General features: G+C 44.8%; 1 protein-coding gene across 1 annotated transcript in view; it reads right to left on the bottom strand.

Moving 5' to 3' along the window:
- Positions 1-4,194: 4,194 nt before the first annotated feature.
- Positions 4,195-22,230, bottom strand: part of CDC40 (cell division cycle 40) — an 80,859-nt gene continuing 62,823 nt past the window's right edge. The window contains exons 11-15 of the mRNA XM_040350235.1: positions 20,387-20,502; positions 10,185-10,318; positions 9,638-9,714; positions 8,059-8,203; positions 4,195-5,328 (exon numbers count right to left, since the gene is read on the bottom strand). Of these exons, the coding sequence (XP_040206169.1) occupies positions 5,151-5,328; positions 8,059-8,203; positions 9,638-9,714; positions 10,185-10,318; positions 20,387-20,502 (650 nt within the window). The 3' untranslated portion in view covers positions 4,195-5,150. The remainder of the gene's footprint in view (positions 5,329-8,058; positions 8,204-9,637; positions 9,715-10,184; positions 10,319-20,386; positions 20,503-22,230) is intronic.

The following is a 22,230-nucleotide window of genomic DNA, read 5'->3' as shown; positions in this document are numbered from 1 at the left end:
AGTAATCATGGCCTGTTTTTTCACCTCTCTCAAGGGGCTCATGATGTATAAAAATTAAAAGATATTATTTCTTCTCAAAAGGTCCAACAAGCTGATCACGTGGTAAAGAGCTGCCGATCAACTCTACCTCAATCTGATCAGCAGACACTGATCACAGAGCGTGATCACAGGATGCCTTCATATGATACCATACCATAACCACCTTCTGAACAGGGGGAGCAAACAGCAATAAAAACTGTGAAAAATATATCTGCGCTTCAAGTAGTAAAGCAACCAGCAGCTGTGCACTATAACCCAGATATCATGCACAGAGGTAATATTTAAATAAAGTGCATTAGGAACAATAAAGTGCAATTCATGCAAATAGCACAAAGCATGCGATATGTGCAAAGACAACCAAGTTAATTATAAAGTGCAATCATTTAAATATCAACAGTGTAAACCTAAATGTTAGAATATAACAAAAGTGCAGTGAAAAATATTATACAAACAGAAAAAATTCATATGCAGCAGAGTTTCATCAGAAGAGTCTCATGAAGGAAAGGTGCATTGGAAATGATGATCAAACACTTGACAGTGTAATACCAGTCACCACAAAACGCAATGAAGGCTTCCAAAAAAACTCGGAGGTCAAAGCGCTTGCTTGGATCTTGGATCCACTAAAAAGAAATCCAAACTTCTCTCCCCTGCAGCCTTAGATAGTATACAACAGGAGGTTCACAGGTGAGGAGGGCGCAGAGCCAGAGCATGCATGTATATGTATGTGTATATATATATATATATATATATATATATAAATAAACAAAAAGACCCCACACAGTGTGATATTGTCTCTTTGCAGTTTAATAAAAGTAGTGCACTTACAGATTGTAAAGCGATTGCGCAGTAGCTCGTGTACGTAGCTGTCCCAACAAGGTAAGCCTTTAGTTATACTTTAAAGTCATGTAGCAGACATTTGAAAAAAGGATTTAATGATCTGGTATCTTTCATAAGAAAGAAAAGAAAAACAATATATGCCCTCCTATTCATTCTGTATTGTAATGCAATTGTACCGTCTCCCTTTTTATTGTAAATCGCTGCCTAAACTGTTTAGTGCTATATAAATACTGTATAATGATATGCCAGGCATCACCAAATGGTGGACCGTTATCTGGGTCCGGACCCGCAGTCATGCCATTTAGGAGCCGTCTCTTTCCCCTAGTCGCCATCACTGCCCCCCCCTTGACATCATTCCCCCCCCACACACAGCCAGAGTAGTGTCCTCTGCCCACCTTCACTCTGGGAAGCAAAACATTTCTGGACCGATTGTGGGACGCATAGCATTGAAAAGAATACAGGAGCAGCTGTGGTTAACCAGCAGACGATTGGCTGCAGGGTGGTCCTAGCAGCCAATCACCTGCTGTTTAATCCAAAAAGTTTATCCCAGCAGCTCCCGCACGCCATTCAATGCTACGAGTCCCATACTCGGTCGAGAAACGACATTCCTCCCACTCTCTGCTCTGTCTAAAGTAGGAGAGTGAAGGGGCAGGGGAAACTACTAAGGGAGGGCAGTGCTCAGGAGGGTAAAATGTGAAGAGGGGCAGTGCTGTGGGGGGGGGGGGGTTATGTGAAGAGGGCAGAGCATACTATTGTGGGGGGTTGTTATGCGAGAAGGGGGTGGGAAGTGCTGTAGGAGGAGATGTAAAGGGGGCAGTCCTGCTGGGGGGGGGGGGGGTGATGTACTGTTAGAGATGGATGTGAAGGGGAAAGAGGACAGTACTGTGGGGTGGGGGGTCATGATTTAGAGTGGGTTGAGGACTGCTGTGAATAAAGGGTGTGTGTGTGATGTGAACAGGGGTTCAGTATACTATTGTAATGGGGGGGGGGGGGGGGGTGATGTGCAGGGGGCCCCAAGAACATGATTGTGAATGGGAAACGGATGTGAAGTGGGGGACTGACGTGGGGGGGGGGTATCACTGAATTAAAGCGGTTGTATAGTCCTATAAAAAATATATTTATTTTTCATACTAGCTCATTATGAAATACTTACCTGGTCCACTCCGAGGTAGCTGACATGTTGCCTCAGCGTGTCTTTCGGGTTACGCGGCTCCAGCGCCGTTAGTGGCTGGAGCCACGATGTCGCCACTGCCGCGCATGCACGGAAGACTTCTTTCCGGCAAGTGTCTGCCGGGCCTTCAGCCGAGAATCCCCTGTGCGCATGCGCCGCTGCAGTCAGCGGCTCATTGCAAGAGGAATATCTCCTAAACCGTAAACCTTGTTATAGGCCTACTTGTGGGTAAAAGTTCCAAAAATGACTATACAACCGCTTTAAAGGATCATGATATAGAAAGAGGGAGCTGAAAAAAAATAATAAAAGTTTGGACCTCTGGTGGAAGATAGATTTACTGGTCAGGCCTCAATGAATTTTAAATTCATTATTTACCCCCGATTTATGCATTTATAATAGTTTGTGGACCATTTGCATGCTGTACACTTTTTTTAAATGTACTTGAAAAGTACCACAATGGTGTAAACTTATGCTGGCCATACACTATATGAAAATTCGGCCGACATTCGGTCGTTAAGAAAGATCTTGTGTTTTTCGGCCAGTTAATGGGCACCAAATCGATAATCGTTTGGACGTTTTTGAGCCAAAAAAACGAAAGACAAGTTTGTAAATTTTCTGCCGAACGAACGATAAATCGGAAGGTTAATGTGTTTCCCGTCCGAACTTTCTGCACTAGGTATATGTAAAAAAAAACTAACCATTTTTTTTTTTTATGTCCACTGAACGATTTATCGGTCATTACATGATGGCACTATCGTTTGCGCTCACGAACGAACTTTAGTTTTTCGAAAGTTCGTTCGGACAATTTTTCGTGGAGTGTATGGCCAGCATTAGGCTTACTAAAAACACAGGTTTCTTGCATATGCATTTGACTGCATCTGGTGCAAATTAGTCCTTAACCACTTCCCGCCCAGCCTATAGCAAAATGATGGCCGGGTGGTGGTTCCATTATCCTGACTGGACATCATATGACCTCTTTCAGGATAACAGCCAGGGCACGCAGCGCGGCGATCAGTGGTGTGGCATGTCAGTCTGACACACCGCAACACTGTTCTCTGTAAAGTCTGATGAAGACTCTTTACCACATGATCAGCTGTGTCCAATCACAGTTAATCACGGTGTAAACAGGAAGAGCCGTGTATCGCCTTTTACTCACATCTGACATACGCGAGTACAGGAGAGCTGATCAGCTGCTCTCCTGACAGGGGGGTCTAGCTGATTATCAGCGCAGACCCCCCCCAAAGATGACCACCAGGTATGCCAATCTGTGCCTAAAAAAAAAAATCTGTGCCTAAAAAAAAAAAAAAAAAATCTGTGCCTAAAAAAAAAAAAAAATCTGTGCCTAAAAAAAAAAAAAAAAAAAAAAAAAAATCTGTGCCCAAAAATAGCAATAAGTGCCCATCAGTGCCACCCCATCAGTGCCCGTCACTTAAAGTGGAGGTTCACCCTTTAAAACATTTTTTTGACATCACACGTAGTCGCGCCATCCTACCGACAGAATGCCGTTGTTTTTTTTTTTTTCTCAGCACATACCTCTTAATCCCGATTTTCACCTGACGGCAATCCCGCGGGAGTGGGCGTTGCCAAGCACTGCCCGTGATTGACAGGCTTCCGAACGGCGCATACTGCGCGTCACAGGTTGCCGAAAAAACCCGAACGTCGGTGCGGCTCTACACGCACCGACGTTCGGGTTCTGTCGGCAACCTGTGACGCGCATTATGCGCCGTTCGGAAGCCTGTCAATCACAGGCAGTGCTTGGGAACGCCCACTCCCGCGGGATTGCCAGGGGGGTGAGACTCGGGATTAAGAGGTATGTGCTGAGAAAAAAAAAAAAAAACACACCGGCATTCTGTCGGTAGGATGGTGTGACTACGTGTGATGTCAAAAAATGTTTTAAAGGGTGAACCTCCACTTTAAGGATAAAAACATACTTATTTACAAAATTTTGGAACAAAAACTATTTTTTTTCTTCAAAGAAAAATTTTGTTTAGCAAAAAAATAAAAACCACAGAGGTGATAAAAATACCACCAAAATAAAGCTCTATTTGTGGAAACAAAATGATAAAAATGTAGGTTTGGGTACAGTGTTGGGGGGCGGGGCTGGTATTGAAGTGATTAAACAGTTTATTAATAGAAGCACCCATGTTTTTATTCTTCCATTCACTTTATTTAAAAAAATATCTTACATATTATACCTTTTTAGCCATCTCCCGGTGTATGACAACAACAAAAGAAAACAAAATTATACAACGTCTGTGCCCTAATAAAAATCACCAAGCACAGACTAAAGCAATGTAAAAAGACACAATTAAAATTTATTTTGACATACAAAAAAAAAAAAAAAGTTTCTGTACAGGTATCTTCAGTAATGCACAAATATTTAGAGACGATCTTTGAGTATAAATATACATGCAGTCATATTGTTGTATCAGATACAGGTCTAAAAATATCAGCTGAAACACTGAAGTCTTTCTTGCCTGAGCAGAATAATTAGATGTATACACAGTTTTTTCACCACTATTCTAGTTTGGTATAAAATGGCAACGATGTAAAAATATCAACACATAGAACAGTTCTCTACACAGCAGCACAATTGTTGTCCCAGCCAGGCGAGAAGTGAAAATGGAGAAGAATCGATGTGTAATGTTTTCTCTTTGCTTGGAGTCTCATCTTTGTTTCAGTTTGGGGGCTGTATATGCTTTGTACCTCTTTTCCTGGTTTTTACCAAAACCATCATAAAGGACACCCACCCTGGTGATCACAGCCAAAAGTGTATATATCCATGTTCTAAATTTCGTTTTCTAAAATCAGATTTTCTGAAAATCTTCTGGCTCAAGGAAATAAAATAAGGAAATACATCAATACTGTTTGAGACAAGAAAATCCGGGAATATAAATAGCAAGGTTTTCATACTGAATGAGAAGAAGTAATGTCTACACCAGGGAAGAAAGGCAATGATCCGGCACAAGTGCAATTCCTGTTCATCACATCCCTTTCAATTGTAAAGTAGTCTGATCAACCATTCCCTGGGTGCAAGCTCCATCAGAAGATAAAGGTCTTTACACATAAGCACGTGGTCCAATCAACATATGATGCTGAGCTGTTAGTCCCAAAGTTTGATGAGGCCATCCCATCCACATGTGATAACTTTAGATGTCTCATGTGGGTGCCATACTGCACCTATGCACACTTTATCATGAGCTTTCAATCTGCTGTACAGTTTAGTGGTCTTCCAATCCCAGATGTTCAGCTTTCCATCAGCATCACCGGAAACCACATAACTAAAAGTAATAAATACAAATACATGGTTAGGGATATCAATGATATATTACAATCAGCAACTCAAATTACCATTACCAGAAATTTTGAAAAACAGTATGTACTTCTAATAATGCAAAGTGGCCATTTTTTTAATTTTTGGATCCTTTCACATAGCGAAAAATGTGACTGAACTGATGACGTCCAAGAAAAACAATGATCAATACCGATTCTAGTTACATCAGTTTAAGGACCCATTCACACTTGTAAATGGGGCAGTTTGTGATTAGATGTGGGAGAACCAGTGGGGTTCCTTGCAATTAGCAGCAGATGTGAAGTCCCAATGAAAGCAATTGGAGGCTGACAGCTCCCCTCAGCTATTTGAGGCTGCTCACTTGCTCATGGAGCGATAACCTGTGCATGGATGGCTCTGGACACAGACTATTTACATTCACAAGCCCATAGGTATGAATTGCAGTCCAGGTGAAAAATGGATGAAAGGCCAAAACAAGTTTAAAACCACACCAAGGTGGCCACTGGCCACCTCAGGAAAAAGAGCGCAAGCTTCTAGAAATGGCCGCCCCCTGTAACTACCAGCATTACAGCGCGGCTACAAGAAAATGTCCGTCAGCCGCATTTCAATAGCAGCAGCGAGCTGAGGACCCTCCCCATGGCAGACCACCCACACAGAGAGCGGGCTCAGAACACCCCGCAGCCCTCAGCCAGGATAAGAAAAACAACCCCTCAGGTACACCCCAGGTCAGTCACCGCAGGCCCATGTATGGTGGAGGAGGAAATTAATGGGAGGAGAGGAAAGGGAGGACATGAGACGCCCTAATCGCCCCCCCCCCCCCAGGAAAGCCCAGCTGTTCCATCCTGCCAAGACAGGAGGAAAAGTACTTACCCGTCCCTGCGAGGACTGCTGGCACGTTCCTGACAGACACACTTCCGAGCAGTACGGAGTGCACTGTGACAGACAGCTTAGCAGCCTGGTCATATGTGAGCCCAGGAGCACAAAGCTCATCGGCCACCCCTGGAGCAATGGGGTATGTCGTGGCCGCTCGATGGCCGGACTGGGGGGGGGGGGGACGGGGGGACTACAAGGATCTATATTATCCAGCCCGTCACCCAGCCGGCAGTTGATAGAAGATCTCAGGATCAAAAAAATAAGTAAAAAATAAAATCTTTAAAAATAAAATTTCTTCAGGACCATGCGCCCAAGGGGAGCCAGGTCCTTCTCTACTAGGCAGAAGAAAAAAAAATGGAGCTGCTCAGTGCAGTGAGAGGGGTTATGACCAGAGGGACCGCCCCCTGGGCGAGGCCGTTTCAGCTTTGCTAAATTGTACATGTTTTAACCATCAACATGTCTGCCTAGTCCTCTCCTAATAGACAGAACATAACCCTACAGTCAAGAGTATAAGGAAGCTGTGTCCATCCATGGACGAAAGAGAAATAAACATTTTATACTCGCCTGCTCTGTGTAGTGGTTTTGCACAGAGCAGCCCAGATCCTCCTCTTCTCTGTCTCTTGCCAGTGCTCCTGGCCCCTCCCTCCTGTCAAGTGCCCCCAGAGCAAGCAGCAGCTCCGTTTGTCTATTCTGACATGGAGCTGCGGCTCGGCCCCGCCCCCACTCCCCCCAAATGGCTGACTGAGAGCAGTAGGAGCCAATGGTTCCCTTTGCTGTGTCTCAGCCAATCAGGAAGGAGTGTTCGGGAAAGCCGAGGCACTCGTGCACATCGCTAAATAGAGATGGGGCTCAGGTATCAAGGGGGGCTGTGGCACACAGATTTTTTTTTTATCTTAATGCATTAAGAGAAAAAAAACATTCTGCCTTTACAAGCACTTTATACCTTATATAAGATAGGACCAAGTTTATAAATGCTTTAGGTCCCAATTAAAAATCCAGTTTGCTGAGAGAAAAAAAAATAGGATTTTTTTGTACTCGCTGTAAAATCCTTCTCTGCCGTCCATGGACGGACACAGCTCCTTAAATCTTGACAAGTGAGTTATGTTCCTGTTCACAGGAGAGGACTAGGCAGAAACATGTTACTTTAACAGAGTTGAACAGCCCCGCCCAGGGGCTGGTCCCTCCGGACGTAACCCTCCTCCCTGCAGCATGCAGCCTCAGTTTGTAACAAGCAGTACAAACATAAAAAGGAGGGATGGGTGCTGTGTCCGTCCATGGACGACAGAGAAAATGATTTAATGGCGAGTCCAAAAAAAAGGAAGGTCGTCTGCGCACCACCGCCTTATCCTTATGGAGGATCAAGTATGGTGACTTGCAAGACAAGGCCGCCAACTCAGAAAGCCTTCTGACAGAAGTAATGTACACCAAAAAGGCCACCTTCTGAGCTAGTGTCGAGAGGAATCTCTCCGATGTTTTCAAAAGGAAGGTTCCTGAATAACCGAGAGCACCAGAGTCAAAACCCATGGGGGAAGGGGTGGGTCAAGAGGGGGGAAGTTTATGACCAAACCCCTTGCACAAAAAGGTACCCACCAGAGAATGGGCCGCCAAAGGCGGCTATTTCCTATAGCCAAGTTCTATTTGGTAAATACACAAAGGACAGGCATGCACAAATCATGACATACTACATAATGCATAAGATGTATTAAATTGTATTATTGTTATTTGTTTAAATTTTAACACACTGATTCTTAATTATTGTTGGATTGTAAAACAAATATTAGTATACAATTCAAGACAGACCTGCAGAGACACAACCAGATACAAAAAAAAAAAACAATTACCGTACCTCATGTCTGGTGAAAAGTCTACTTGACAGGCATAGCCTGCAACCATATGACCCTTGAAAATCTTCTTTTTATTCAGCCTGAACCTATTTTGTGCACCAAATATTAAAATTTGGTTGTCCATTGATTGACATGCCAGCCATTTACCTGTAAATTAATTTGAACAATACAGTAAGACAAACAATCCATAACCATCTATTAAGAAGCAATGCAACAATTAGAAAATAAAAGATCTGCAAATCAAAAAACTTACACTAGACTGCAGAACTCTTCCGCCTAACGGTGGGGCTAGAGGCAAATCTATCTTCAGCATTCTGCCTAACAGAATGCTGCAACTCATTAGTTAGGACTGCTCATTTTTTTTGGGCTACCCCTTTGTGCTAGTACAGCCAGCCAATGGTCCAAACTAAAGAGATCACTGGATAGTGATTCAAAGAGCTTTGTCTATCTGTCCTTCACTACAAGAAAGATTTTGCTCATGCTCTTAATTCCTGCGCTGCTACACAGGAGAAGTGTGCCATCTGCTTCAGGCAGGGGACTTGACCTACTAAATTCTAGATCAGCTAGAGTCCTCAAGTTGTGCAAAGCTTTGCTCTGAAGTATCCTACTAAAAATCCCCTACCCTATCCAAGTTCCTACAAACTAAATCTACAAAAACACACCTAGACTGGTATTTGACTACATTGAGACCTGGCTGCAGAAAATACTTTGTGCCTGACTGCCAGAGAAGTGAAGACTGTCTAGGCAATACTCAAGCGGCTCATACGATCATAGCATTACATGTGCATGCATTCATGCGCTGTGGCAGCGCAAACCCAAATGTTGCCATCGGAAGAGAGATACCCATTAAAAGTTCGCCCTTCTATTTCAGTTCTGGTGCCAAAATATATTGGATTTCCCATCATTCTATTTTCAGAACAATGGTCACCATGACACATACAGTGGGTGAATCTTACCACAGACCGCTGTTAAAAAATAAAACCCCTCTGCACTCCAATAAAAAACAGAACATTTTAACTGTTAATTTATTTTTGCTTCTCTCTCATTGATGGGTTTGCTTGGTTCTCAAGCTTCTAATGCCCCCTTTACATGCACTGACAGCTCTTTGGATTTCATATGGTAAGGTCACACTTTAAATCAGTAACAGATCTTTTCTTTTAACTGTTTATCTCTTATGTTCTCAGCGACTACAGGCACCTGCAGCTTTAACTGCTTCCTAGGCATACCTTTGCTGGGCTAGTTGACAATCTGACACTTCTAGGTACTGCTAGAGTTAGCCCATTTCTTCTCACCCCCTCATATTCCTAATGGCCCACTACAATGATGGGCTGCCTCACTGGACTATATGAATGCCTGGAAAGGGGGCAATAAAGCTTTTTCAAAACAATTGCCAAAGTTTTCAGAGCAACCTGGTATTTTAGCCTGCACATAATATAACAGCCGGCAGTTCTATTATTATATAAAAAAAAAAAAATCAAAGTAATAAAGGTAGGGGACAAGTCAGTGTACCAGACATAACTTGGGGTTTACCAATGTGTCACTTCCCCAGAATCTGTCCACTTCACCTTGCATTATACTTACCATTAGGAGAAAGTGTAACAGCTGGCATTGAGTGCATACTTGGCTCTGCTATGTATTTGAAATCCACAGGGATATCCCTAAAAAATAAATAATGAAATAGTCAAAAGGGGTATATGAAACTCATAGGTTTTATATATTGTATGATCCAGCATGTTGTCCGGCATGTCATTCAAAGAAAATGCTTAAAATATTGCAGTATTGAAAACTGCCTCATGTTATTGGAAGCAAAACTGACAAAATGTAATTGCCGAAGGAACCGAATCCAACTCTGAAAATGAGCTCAAGCTGTTCCAAGTGTAATTACAGATGCAAATGCACTCAACACTGGAATGGCAAAGAAACAAGCAAAATCTAATTTGTGAGAATGACGAATAAGGACCGCATGCTGAAGAAAAGCATATGTTTTTTTTGATAGAAAAATAGGTGAAAGTCTCAATGATAATAATAATAAAAAAAAAACTAAAATATAAAAAACTGCACTGATAAAACTATGCAATCATTTGTATACCATATCTGGATTACAGAAATATTTCACCATGAGACTTACCATTCCCAAACTCTCAAGCTTTTATCATCAGAGGTGCTTACAAAGCGTCTGCTCTCATCCACAAACGTAATGGTGTTGACAGCTCCCAGATGCCTGTCATACTCTTGGACAATTTCTCCAGTCCGAATATCCCACTGGAAATTTAACAGACAGTCATTACATGGACATAAATTAACAAAGTCCTGATAAAGCCAAAACAAAAAATATATTTTTATTTATTTATAACGAAGAATGTATTTGTAACATACACACTCCTTAAAATAAATTAAATGAATACATTTATACTTTGCAGTAAATACAAATTTTTAAGGATTGTTATAAGAGTTTATCCCCATATGCTTCCAAGTGACACATGAAGCAACATGGCAGTTAGTACCCGCAGGCTTTTTAGGGTGAATGAGCCGTATATCTGGATTCTACCAGAAGCACAGAAAATCTGGCATCCCAGTTCCTGTAGAGTAGACCAAGATGCAGTCATTTCAGTAAAGTCCCATTGTCTTTAGTCTACAAACCAAGTGTTGGGGGAGAAAACACATTTGCTCATCATAAATCAAAATAGTGGCTTTTTGCTTAGAAGGCACAATGTTTGTGGCTTATGGTTGCCATAAATTGTTATATCCTGCCCACTACATGATACTCAATTACTGAGCTAATAAGGCTTTATTAAGGAAGGATAACAAGAGCTCTAAGCAGCTCAGTGGCTAATCCCTGCATGAGGGGGCCAATTCTTCCACCTTATTGTTAAAGCAACACATTTTGTTTCCAATTTATAAAAGAAATCACTGCTATATATTTCGCTATACAAGCTTACAAGCAACCTACTAATGCAATACCTGCAAAAAAAAAAAACTCTGCTTAGTGTTTCCACCGGTCCAATTATTATAATATTAGGTTTTGCCAATTTGCCTCTCCCACAGCATACAGAAGGGGAAGTCAGGCTGTAAATCACAGCCCTTCAATCAAAAAACAGAGCGACCCATAGAGATAAAGATACCACCTTGGCTAAAAATTAAGAGAACAGAGGGCGCCTCCTGGTTAAGCGTTATAAAGCTTTAATAATACATAGATGAAAGTGTAGACTTACATATAAAATAGTAGAATACAGTGTAGAGATTCGATTGGTAGGTCCTGAGGGGGATGTGACATCTAGCCGAGCTAGTTGTTAAGCCGATCGTGCTCCCGGGTAGACCTCCTATGTCGGACCGTCCATGTAGCAAGTAGAACCAGCTGGTACGGAGGACTAGTTGGAAACGAGGCCCGGAGAGCAGCGTGAGCCGCGGTGACGTCACTGTAGTCACTGCCAGCACTACAGTGAGGTCACCGCGGCTCACGCTGCGCTCCGGGCCTCGTTTCCAACTAGTCCTCCGTACCAGCTGGTTCTACTTGCTACATGGACGGTCCGACATAGGAGGTCTACCCGGGAGCACGATCGGCCTAACAAATAGCTTGGCTAGACGTCACATCCCCCTCAGGACCTACCAATCGAATCTCTACACTGGATTCTACTATTTTATATGCAAGTCTACACCGTCATCTATGTATTATTAAAGATTTATAACGCTTAACCAGGAGGCGCCCTCTGTTCTCTTCTTTTTTGTACATGTTGGAGTCTTTGTTCTGGTCTCCCCTGCTTTTGGAAGGCTTGCCCCGGAACAGCGGTTGGGTCGATCAGCTTATCATAGAACAGTGCCCTCCCTCCGTTCCCCTCCTCACCACTCATCATCCCCAGGTTTTATTTATTCATTTATTTGCATCTCCCATTCATTTTTATTTCTTCATTGCAACAAGGACTTACAACCTGTACAGTGGACTTTTCCACTAATGTGTTACTGCTTTGTAGCGCCACAACTCCCATCTTTTTTGGCTAAAAATTAGCTTGCCAACAGTTTTTATCCTTTCCTATAAATGTTTTTATTCACATGCAATTTGCCGTGTAAGAAAGCGCAACTACTCCAGGAAGAGTCAATTCCCCAACACAATGTCCTCATTCAAATGGAAGTCCAAGACCACTTTAGGTAGAAACGTTGGACAGGGACGAAGAACCACCTCGTTTCTGTGGACAACTAAATAGGGAGTACGACAAAATAATGCCGCCAACTCCGACACCCTACGGGCAGATGTAAAAGCCACCAAGAATGCCACCCACTGGGACAACATGGGTAAGGGTATCTCCCAAATATTCTTGAATGGAGGTTATTGGAGAACTGAGAGTACCAAGTTCAAATCCCATGGCATCAAAAGAGACCGTACAAGACGGGGGCGTGGCGACCGGACTCCAAGATGGACGTGTAGCCTGGGAGCTCCGTTAGCCTGCCGGAGATATTCAGCCACCATGAGCGCACATCGGAGACACCCGAGCTCACACGCCGCAGTCTGGCTCACGAATCCCCGCTGAACGACACGGCGATGGGGAGAAACCGCAAGAAGCCGTTGCAGCCGCAGAAGCTGGATAGCTTCTTCTCCCTCACAGCGCGCGGACTATCACAAAATGGCGCCGGCGTCAGTGACAAGGCACAGGACATCGGGACTGAAGCACACCGCGCCAGCCGCGGCTCTCCACCCGACGGCTCCCGCCCGACTTTACCGCTCAGCGGCTCATCCTCGGGGACAGATAGCCCTACTACCAGGAGCCCGGTCAAAACCAAGCAGCGGAGGGACTCCCCGCCCAGACCTCGGATCGAAACAGGGATGGAGGTAAGCGATCCCTCTCATGTCACCACGGGCACTCAGGAACACGGGGGGAGACCCCATAGCTGACTTCCCCACGGCTGACAGACCAATATCAGACACGATGCTGAAGGACATGCTGCTGTCCCTGAGTTCCTCCTTACAATCCGACCTCTACAGGGGGCTAAACGAATGTCAGAGGGAGGTACACGCTTTGGGCAGTAGGGTCATGCAGGTGGAACAAAAGATGGAGTACACCTCCTCATACAACACAATGGTGGAGGCACACTCGGATCAAAAGGCAGATATTGAATGGCTTAAAAACAAAATGGCGGACCTTGAGGACAGATCTAGGAGGAACAACCTCAAACTCAGGGGTATTCCTGAATCCGTTCCCCCCACCCAACTCCTACAGTTCGCCCAGACCCTGTTCTCCACTTTGTTACCAGAAGCAACGACTCAGGACCTCCTAGTCGATAGAAATGATGGCTTAGGGACCCTGTGAATCCTATCTGACGACACCCCCAGTGATGTGCTATTAAGGGTACACTTCTACCACATCAAAGACCAGATGCTGTAGATATCCCGCAAACCTGGGGGAATGCCTCAGCAATACGCCAACCTTAGATTATTGCCTGACCTGTCCAGACACACGCTGCAACGTCGCCGCAATTTGCTGTCTGTCACCAAAGCACTGAGGAACCACAATATCCTCCATAAGTGGAAATACCCTGCTACGCTCACAATCACTCACAATGGCAGCACCATCTCTGTCTCCAAATTAGAAGACGGCATAGCAGCCCTACGTCAATGGGGGATACTTCCCGACCACTCCTCCCCGCCCTCCACCACAGCGAATCCCCAACGGATTCAAGATGACTGGCAGGTAGTGTCGCACAAGCGGGCTCCCAAGAAGAAGACCGGTAGAAGCGTACAAGTTTGAATTACGTCCATACACAAATATCTCCGGAGGTGAGATGTTACTGACTCTCTTTTACCCCTCGTTAGCTCAATAGCAGCTACGACTGCTCTAGGATCGTTTGATGGATCCATCTTTTACTATCAACCAGATGATCATTTTTGTTTTGTTCATTTTTGTTCTCCTTTCTTGTTCACATGACATACACAGACTCTTCCGGATCCCCAATGATACCGATGCCGATAGATATGGGAAACAGTGCACCCCGCCGCTCAAATCGGCCGCTCATACGGCACGCCTTGAGGGAACTGAAAGCACAGGCGCACTGCCACCACTCACAATAAAACCTAACCATCGCAATGACAATTAAAATCCTTTCACTTAACGCTAGGGGCCTAAATCACCCGGCTAAGCGGTTCTCCATGTGGAAAGAGGCCTGCAAGGTGGGAGCGGACATCCTTTGCGTCCAGGAAACCCACTTTCAATTGGACAAATTTCCATCCTGTTCACACAGAGACTTCCCAAATGTTTACCTGGCCCTCAACCCCAAAAACAAAAGTGGCGGAGTACTACTGGCAGTTAGAAACTCACTTGCCTTCCAACCCAAAGATGTGATTATAGATGAGGGGGGCAGGTACGTGATTGTGTCCGGTGACATCAATTCCAGGCCATACACGATCATCACATTATATGCCCCGAACTCGCACCAATTGCGTTTTATCAGGAAAGTCCTAAAGAAAGCGAACTCCGTAAGATATGGAAACCTCCTGGTCTGCGGGGACTTCAACTGCACCCCTGATCCACTAATCGACACCTCCTCAGGCAAGACGAAAGGCGCGTTGGCCCTCCAACCAATAATTCACTCCGAGGATTTGTTTGATGCATGGAGGTGCCATCACACGAACGAACGTGATTACACTTTTTTTTCCAATAGGCATGGCTCGTACTCCCGCATAGACATGTTCCTAACGGACAAGTGGTTACTACAGAACGTGGAAACGGTCACAATCCATGATATCACGTGGTCAGACCACGCTGCCATTTCAATGTCTATTGCAGAGAAGGGAGTCTCCTCCTCCCTACCCATCTGGCGCTGCAACCCCAAAATCCTCCAAAACCAGCACTATCGGAAGTCCATCTCAGAGCACTTGACAAACTATTTTTTGATTAATTCTGGCTCTGTGAGGAATTCCTGCATAGTGTGGAATGCGCACAAGGCTTTTGTGAGGGGCATCCTCATACAGGTTGGAGCAATTGAGAAGAGAAAACATTCCCAACAGCTCCAAACTGTCCTCACGGACCTACGCAACACTGAATCCCAAAACAAACAGTCTCCCTCGGCTTCCCTGACCACTAAACTACAGTCCCTCAGAGAACAAATTAGGGAGCTCCTGGCACAACAATACGATAGACATTTATGGCGGCTGCGGCTCAATTATTATTCCAATGCCAATAGGGCAGGTAAGTACCTGGCGAATAGACTCAAAGCTGCACGCACAAAATCTAAAATAGCTTACTTAACAAGCCCAACCTCTCCAAATAAAATCACTAACCCTCAGGAGATAGCCGACCAATTTGCGGACTATTATAGTTCTCTATACAACCTACGTGATGACGCTACCACCTCCCAGCCTAGCGTTGACAAAATACAAACGTTCCTGCGGCAAATAAACCTCCCATCACTGTCCACGCAACAGCTTGAGGAACTTAACTCACCAATTACGGCACTGGAGGTGGAAAGAGTTATACACTCCCTCCCTCTTGGGAAATCCACGGGCCCTGACGGGTTCTCAAACGAGTACTTTAAGACATTCCAAGAGATCCTAGCGCCCCATATGTCAGCACTCTTCAATGCGGCTGCAGGCTGTGCATCCCTTCCCCAAGAAATGCTAAGGGCTCATATAGTGACACTGCCAAAGCCAGGTAAAGTCCCTGACACCCCAGCCAATTTTTGCCCCATTTCCCTCCTAAACACCGATGTCAAAATATACGCCAAACTTCTAGCCTCGAGGCTAACACATATCATTCCACTACTTGTCCGAAGCGACCAGATGGGCTTTGTGAGGGGGAGACAAACTTCCGACGCCACAAGGCGCATTATTAATGTGATACACCATGCTGAAAAAACTCAAACGCCTTCTCTGCTGTTATCTATTGACACAGAGAAGGCGTTTGACCGGGTCCACTGGACCTATATGGAAATGGTTTTGAACAAATTTGGGTTCCAGGGTTCCATCTTAAGAGCTATACTGGCTCTCTACTCATGTCCCTCTGATACTGTGTATTCCTCAGGATTTCTTTCTAGGCCATTTCCCATTACGAATGGAACGAGACAGGGGTGCCCCCTGTCTCCGACCATATTCAACCTGATGATTGAACCCTTAGCTGAAGCCATCAGGTCGAACCCAGCAATTACGGGCTTCCAGTTTGGATCTGATATGCACACCATCAATCTCTTTGCGGACGATGTCATACTGCTACTATCTAACCCATCTACGTCCCTGAAGGAAGCCCATAATGTCCTCACGTCCTTTGGGGAGATATCATATTATAAGGTTAACTTCAACAAATCACTGATTTTGGACATGGGCGTGCACAACCCAGCACAAAACTTAATCTACAACGCCAATTGCCATACACCTGGAGTCAGGGTAGACTCACATATTTGGGTATAACGCTTACGAATAAGGACTCTGCACTTGCCAGAGCCAACATGTCCCCGCTGGTGAACAAACTGGAAGCTCAGCTGCGGCATATGTCTAAAAGAGAAGTATCTTGGCTGGGCAGGATTTCTGCCTATAAAATGCTAATTTTGCCGCAAATACTTTGTGTTCCGCACAATACCGATCCACATACCTCACCTATATCTCAAGAACTTAGCACAGCTCAGCTGGAAGTATGTATGGAACGGGAAAAAGGCTAGATGCTCACGAAACAATTTGCTGTCACACAAGAGAGTAGGTGGGGCGGGCCTAGCGGACATTCATGACTACTTATGGGCGACACGTTTAGACCAAATCAAACACTGGTTCCATGACTCTAGCAATCCTTTATGGGCAAGGATGGAAAAAGCCATGTCACCGACTAAGGACCTAAAACTACTACTACTAAGCGACAGATGGGCGCCTTGGGACCTGACCAAGCAACCCCCCACAATACGGACGTCATTGAAGGCCTGGAGATTCCTCGTAGAAAGCAAACGACAGGACGTACATGACATTGACTATGCACTGCCCCTGCAGCTGCTGGAAGCTAAAATACCAATGTTGACTGTCAAAAGCCTGACTACACAGGGTATCGCGAGTATATCAGACCTGTACGTGGGTGACACACTGCAGTCGGCTGACCAACTCATGACACAATACCACCTACACAATAACGCACGGTTCAACTGTTTCAGAATCACACACTATCTACAAACATTGCCACCACCATCTATTACTCTTCCGAGCACAGTCTGGAAGTTTTACTCTACAGCCAAAACAGATACCAAAGGCATATCGTTCTTCTATAATATGTTTCAAGACAAGTTAGTGTTCTCCAAAACAGCAGCAATGACAAAATGGGAGGTGGACCTAGATACCACTTTCTCGACAGAGCAATGGACACATGCCTTTAAGGCTATTCACAAAGCCTCTCATTGTGTTAAACACTGGGAATTGACAATCAAAATAGCTAACAGGTGGCATTACACCCCACTAAGAATAGCCACATTCTTCCCGGGAGCGTCACCCAGCTGCTGGAGAGCGTGTGGACACACAGGTAATCTCCTACACATGCTGTGGCACTGTCCTACTATAAAAGGCCTTTGGAACCAAGTCTTCCGACTCATTTCGACTTTGACGGGGGTGATATCATCACCTGATCCGGCTTTAGCCCTCCTTCACATGGATATCGACAGATACCCATGCAACATGAGACCAGTTGTCACCCACATACTGTTAGAAACGCGTACCATGATTCTACGACATTGGAAATCCAATAAGGCTATAAACGTGTCGGACATAGTTGCAGGGACCCATAGGAATTACACATTTGAAAGACTTATAGCTATCAACAATATGAAATGCAAACAGTTTGATGCCTGTTGGTCCATATGGCCCAAATGTTTATGAGGATTCTAAAAAGTTCTGTTACACTGTTTTGATTTTTGATTCGTGACTACTGTTCTCTTCTGTTTTCTGTCACGTAAGCTCCATGGAAGATGTGTATGTCATTTCCCCTGTGTATGTCATTCCTCCCTATTTTCCTTGTTATCCCTGGAAAAATATTCAATAAAAAATATTGAAACAAAAAAAAGAGACCGTACAAGTGGAGCAATGTGCCGGACTCCTTGAATCAAGGAATGAACTAAAGAATACATGGCTAGGGGTCGCTGAAAGAAGATTGCCAAGGCAGACACCTGGCCCTTGATGGTATTCAAGGCCAATTTCTGATTAAATGCCCTGTTAAAGAAAAGCCAAGATCCAAGCTATAGAAAATGAGAGAGGATGACTGCCAAATCAACTCACACCAAGGAGATGTACACTTTCCACGCACAATGTTATTTCTTGCTAGAAGTCGACTTCTTCGCCTTCAACATAGTAGGGATCACTTATCCAGACAGACCTCTAGGCCTCAGTACCTGGCTTTCAATAGCCAAGCCATCAAAACCAGCGACTGTAAAGCAGAATGGAAGCTCAGCCCTTGGGACATTTGGTCCTAAGAGGTAGCCCCCAAGGGACGTTTACAGCCACCAGAATGACCAGAAGACTTACGCCCTTGATGCTTCGCAGGCACCGCGGAAGAAAAGGAAGGTATTGGCCCAAGGATGACTCTAGTGTCTACCAGAGGAATCTGTGACATTGTCACAAATCTCGGTGGCTTCCTGTTGAACCAAACCTGCTGAAGGAGCAAATGTTTGAGTAGAACAAGACCACCCTGGTCAGCATTAAATCCAGAGTCAGACCCAGGTGATTCAATCTCCTGGACGGGGATAGAGGGGGGCTTCAGGAAGTTTGGACATTACCTGAACTTTTGTAGGAATTATATATGCACAAGGAGACTCGGGGCCCCCTGAAGCAGACAAACACTGCCCCCTCCCCCTTCTTTGGGATATTCAAAAGGCTCAATTTGTGGATTCCCTCGACGCTCACGAAGGAGGTCCACGAAGCAGGAAACCAGTGACGATGTCCCCGCCCACCCCAGCTATATGTGAGGGCAGACCTTCATGCTGAAGGGGTTTTGTATGCAGGACTGGAGAAGCCAGCTCTAGGCTTACCAGACAAAAACTGCTTGGAACCCAATGAGGAAGACTTGAGAGATCCATTTCCCTTGTCTGCAGTCCTGGGGCTCGAAATAATTTCTTATGGGCTGAGAAAGAAGGCCCAACGTTTATGAGGATCCTTACCTTTCTTAGACTGTGGCAGGAAGGTACCACAAACAGGCAATCCCCTTGAAAGGGCAGATCAATTAGTGCTTTCTTAGAGGCTTGGTCAGCAGGCCAGTTCCTAAGCCACAGCACACGTCTAATCAATACCACTGAAACTGAACGTTTTGACAGCAGGGGAGTTGCATCCAAAGTTGCATCACATACCAACTGCAGCCCTTGGACCAACATAAGCAGCGGGAACCTGCTCATTCCCAAGACCTTGGCGCAAAAGCTTGGCCCATTCAGTCAGTCAGTGTCCGAGACACCAGCGCCGATGCCAGGATCGGTCGCATTGCCGAACCTGCTATAGTGAACATGCTGCACGCCACAAACTCCACTTTCCTATCGGCCGGGTCTTTAAAGGACGGGGGTCCTCCACTGGAATCATGGTTGCTTTATTAAATCTGGAAAGAGGAGGGTCCACCACTGGTGGGATGGGAGGAGGAATTCTACAGGCAGGTCCGACCATACCAGGAGAGTACCCGCATCCACCCCACCACGTATAGGGGTGACAAATTACCCCTCCACGGCTGCAGGTATCACTCCAGACAGGACCCTCGCCACCAAAGTGGGGGCTGTCAGCCAGGGGGATGCTGCGACTCGGACCAGAGGCCAGTCTTTTGCGACACAGGCGATACGTTTAAACTCGCAGGCCAGCCTCCATCCGTTTAGGCCATGTCACGGCCGACTGGACTGGGGAGACCACTGGATATAGTTTATCCAGATCGTCATCCAGCCCAGCAGTTGATTGTAGATCTCCCAGGAGATGCATGGCAGGAATAAAAAAATAATTGCTAGGACCAAAAAGATCCCAGCAAGAAGCTAGGTCCTTACAGCTGACTAGAAAAAAAAAAAAAAAAAAAAAAAATGAACACCAAAAGCAGGGAGGGGGTTTAATACTGACTGAGGACAGCCAATGGGGCTTAGCCAAGTATTATGTTCTGCCTAGTCCTACTCCTGCTGAGGTGATATAACCCAATGGTCAAGATTAAGGAGGCGGTGTGTCTCATGATGAACCGAGGAGAAATTTGTTTTAGACAACGGCTGCGCAAAATATCGTGTGACATAAAAAATTGCTTTTGTAGGCAAATGGTTAAAATGGGGCCCTTTAATCCAAAAAACAGTGATAGGAAAAGTGAAAAAAAAAAAACTGAATTTTTTTCCCATAGTTCATGCTGTGCTTTTACCATCAATATTGATACTTACTTGTACTATTTTCTTATCGGACATTCCAGCCACAAACAAACTCTGTTTATCTTCATCCGGATTGAATTTGACACAGTATGGAACTTTTCGGTTTGTAAACCTGGAAATACACTGACCTACAGAACCAACAGAAGATCATTAATATACCAGTATTTAAATATACAAAATATCCTGTGTCTGATTACAGGGGTTCTCCATTTACTCTGATCCCACAGTGTTTGTGTAAAAAGCTACAGGATTTCTACAGCAGGCTAAACTGCTTGGACCCTTTCATCAAAAGCAGCACTGAAAACCCAAAGACAAAGCATTTCAGAGCCTAGACCTGTGTTGAGACTAAAATGGGGGGGCAGCAGCTCCGAGTACTCCTAGAAAATCAGAGCATTTGTTTTATATACAGGAAACAATCTTCCTGGAAAAACACTCCGTGTAGCAACCATCCTAGACACCAACTGGCTCAAACTATTTTCACCATGTGGGTTTGATGAGCAGCAATTGGTATACTAGTGGTTTTACTTTCTCGTTTTATGTGTCTTATATGCGATATTTTTGTTAAATGATCTAGATTCCAAGAGGAAAGGAGTTCCAACAGCTAAAAAAGATAAAAGCCTCTTTGCTGCAACAAGATTTGTGGCAGTTGTCCATCACAGGTTAGTAAACAATAGGAAGTGTTTTGTAAGGCACTTTTCATAAATCAGACGCATGGTGTTTATACACAAAAAGCCTACCCACAATTTCCTTTATCAAGTGGCAAACTTGTATATCTGTACTACAAAAGTTACCCTTAAAGCCCATGGCTCTTGCCTCAAGTAGTTCAATTCTGTACAGGTCACCAGACTTCTAAAATAAATTGATACATTGGAAAAATCCCATAAACCTGTCCAGGATGACGCCATTCTCCAGAATTCCTATAAAACACATGCAGTTTTTGCACCTACTGGATGCTACTTTAGACAAAGTGAAAACTTACCTATTTCTAAATCATTAGGGGCCCCTCTCAACAGCTTGTATACCAATTCAATCGATTAGCACATGACTATTATTCTGATTTATATACATCTGAAACAAGGTAACCAACTCTACTTTGGATCACCTGCCAGAAACATCCTCCATCCTCGGACCCGCCGAAGAGGACACCCGAAACCGCAGAAGGACAGCGGACCCGACGAGGCCGCCGATGGACGCCGCGCAAGACACCAAAACTGTAAGTACAAAAATAACTTTTTTTCCCACAGGATTGGGGGTCACTTTGGGGGTGCGCGGTATACGCGGGAGCGCGTTATACCGCGATAAATACGGTACTTTCTATGAATCGTTTGCCAGAGATCTCCTAACCCCTTCTCGGACATGCCAAGATTTACGGGATCTCTCTCTGGCTCCTTTCTGAAAATATCAATTTGGCAATAGAAATACCGAACTGGTGGCTGGCAATGGTGGCAAGTGACATGTTGCATCTGGTGGCCGGCAACGGCGGCAAGTGACACGCTCAGGGCTTCCACCGATTCTGCATTATGGTGCGTTGAACTATTTCAATATATATTACAATGCAATAATAGAAATAGTGCACTTTAATCATCCTGACACCATATCAACCATGGTGTCGGGACGATGGAAGCACTAACACCAGCCATTCCCCGACAAATCGCGCCATCCCCCGTCACTGTTAGCCATGCACGCCCAGCTAAGGAAACAAAAAGGGGTCTGGTGCTGGATGGATTTGTGATCATGTTTTTATTACCATTCCTCTACAGCAAGGGTATGCATACCTCAGCCCTCCAGCTTGTTCATTCCCTTTTCGGAAAGATTTTCCCCTACTGCTTGTCGTCCTGTGACAAAACTCATTTAAA

Source organism: Rana temporaria, chromosome 4 (genome assembly GCF_905171775.1).
Source record: "Rana temporaria chromosome 4, aRanTem1.1, whole genome shotgun sequence".
Classification (NCBI taxonomy): Eukaryota; Metazoa; Chordata; class Amphibia; order Anura; family Ranidae; genus Rana; species Rana temporaria.
This window is presented reverse-complemented; position numbering and strand designations above follow the sequence as displayed.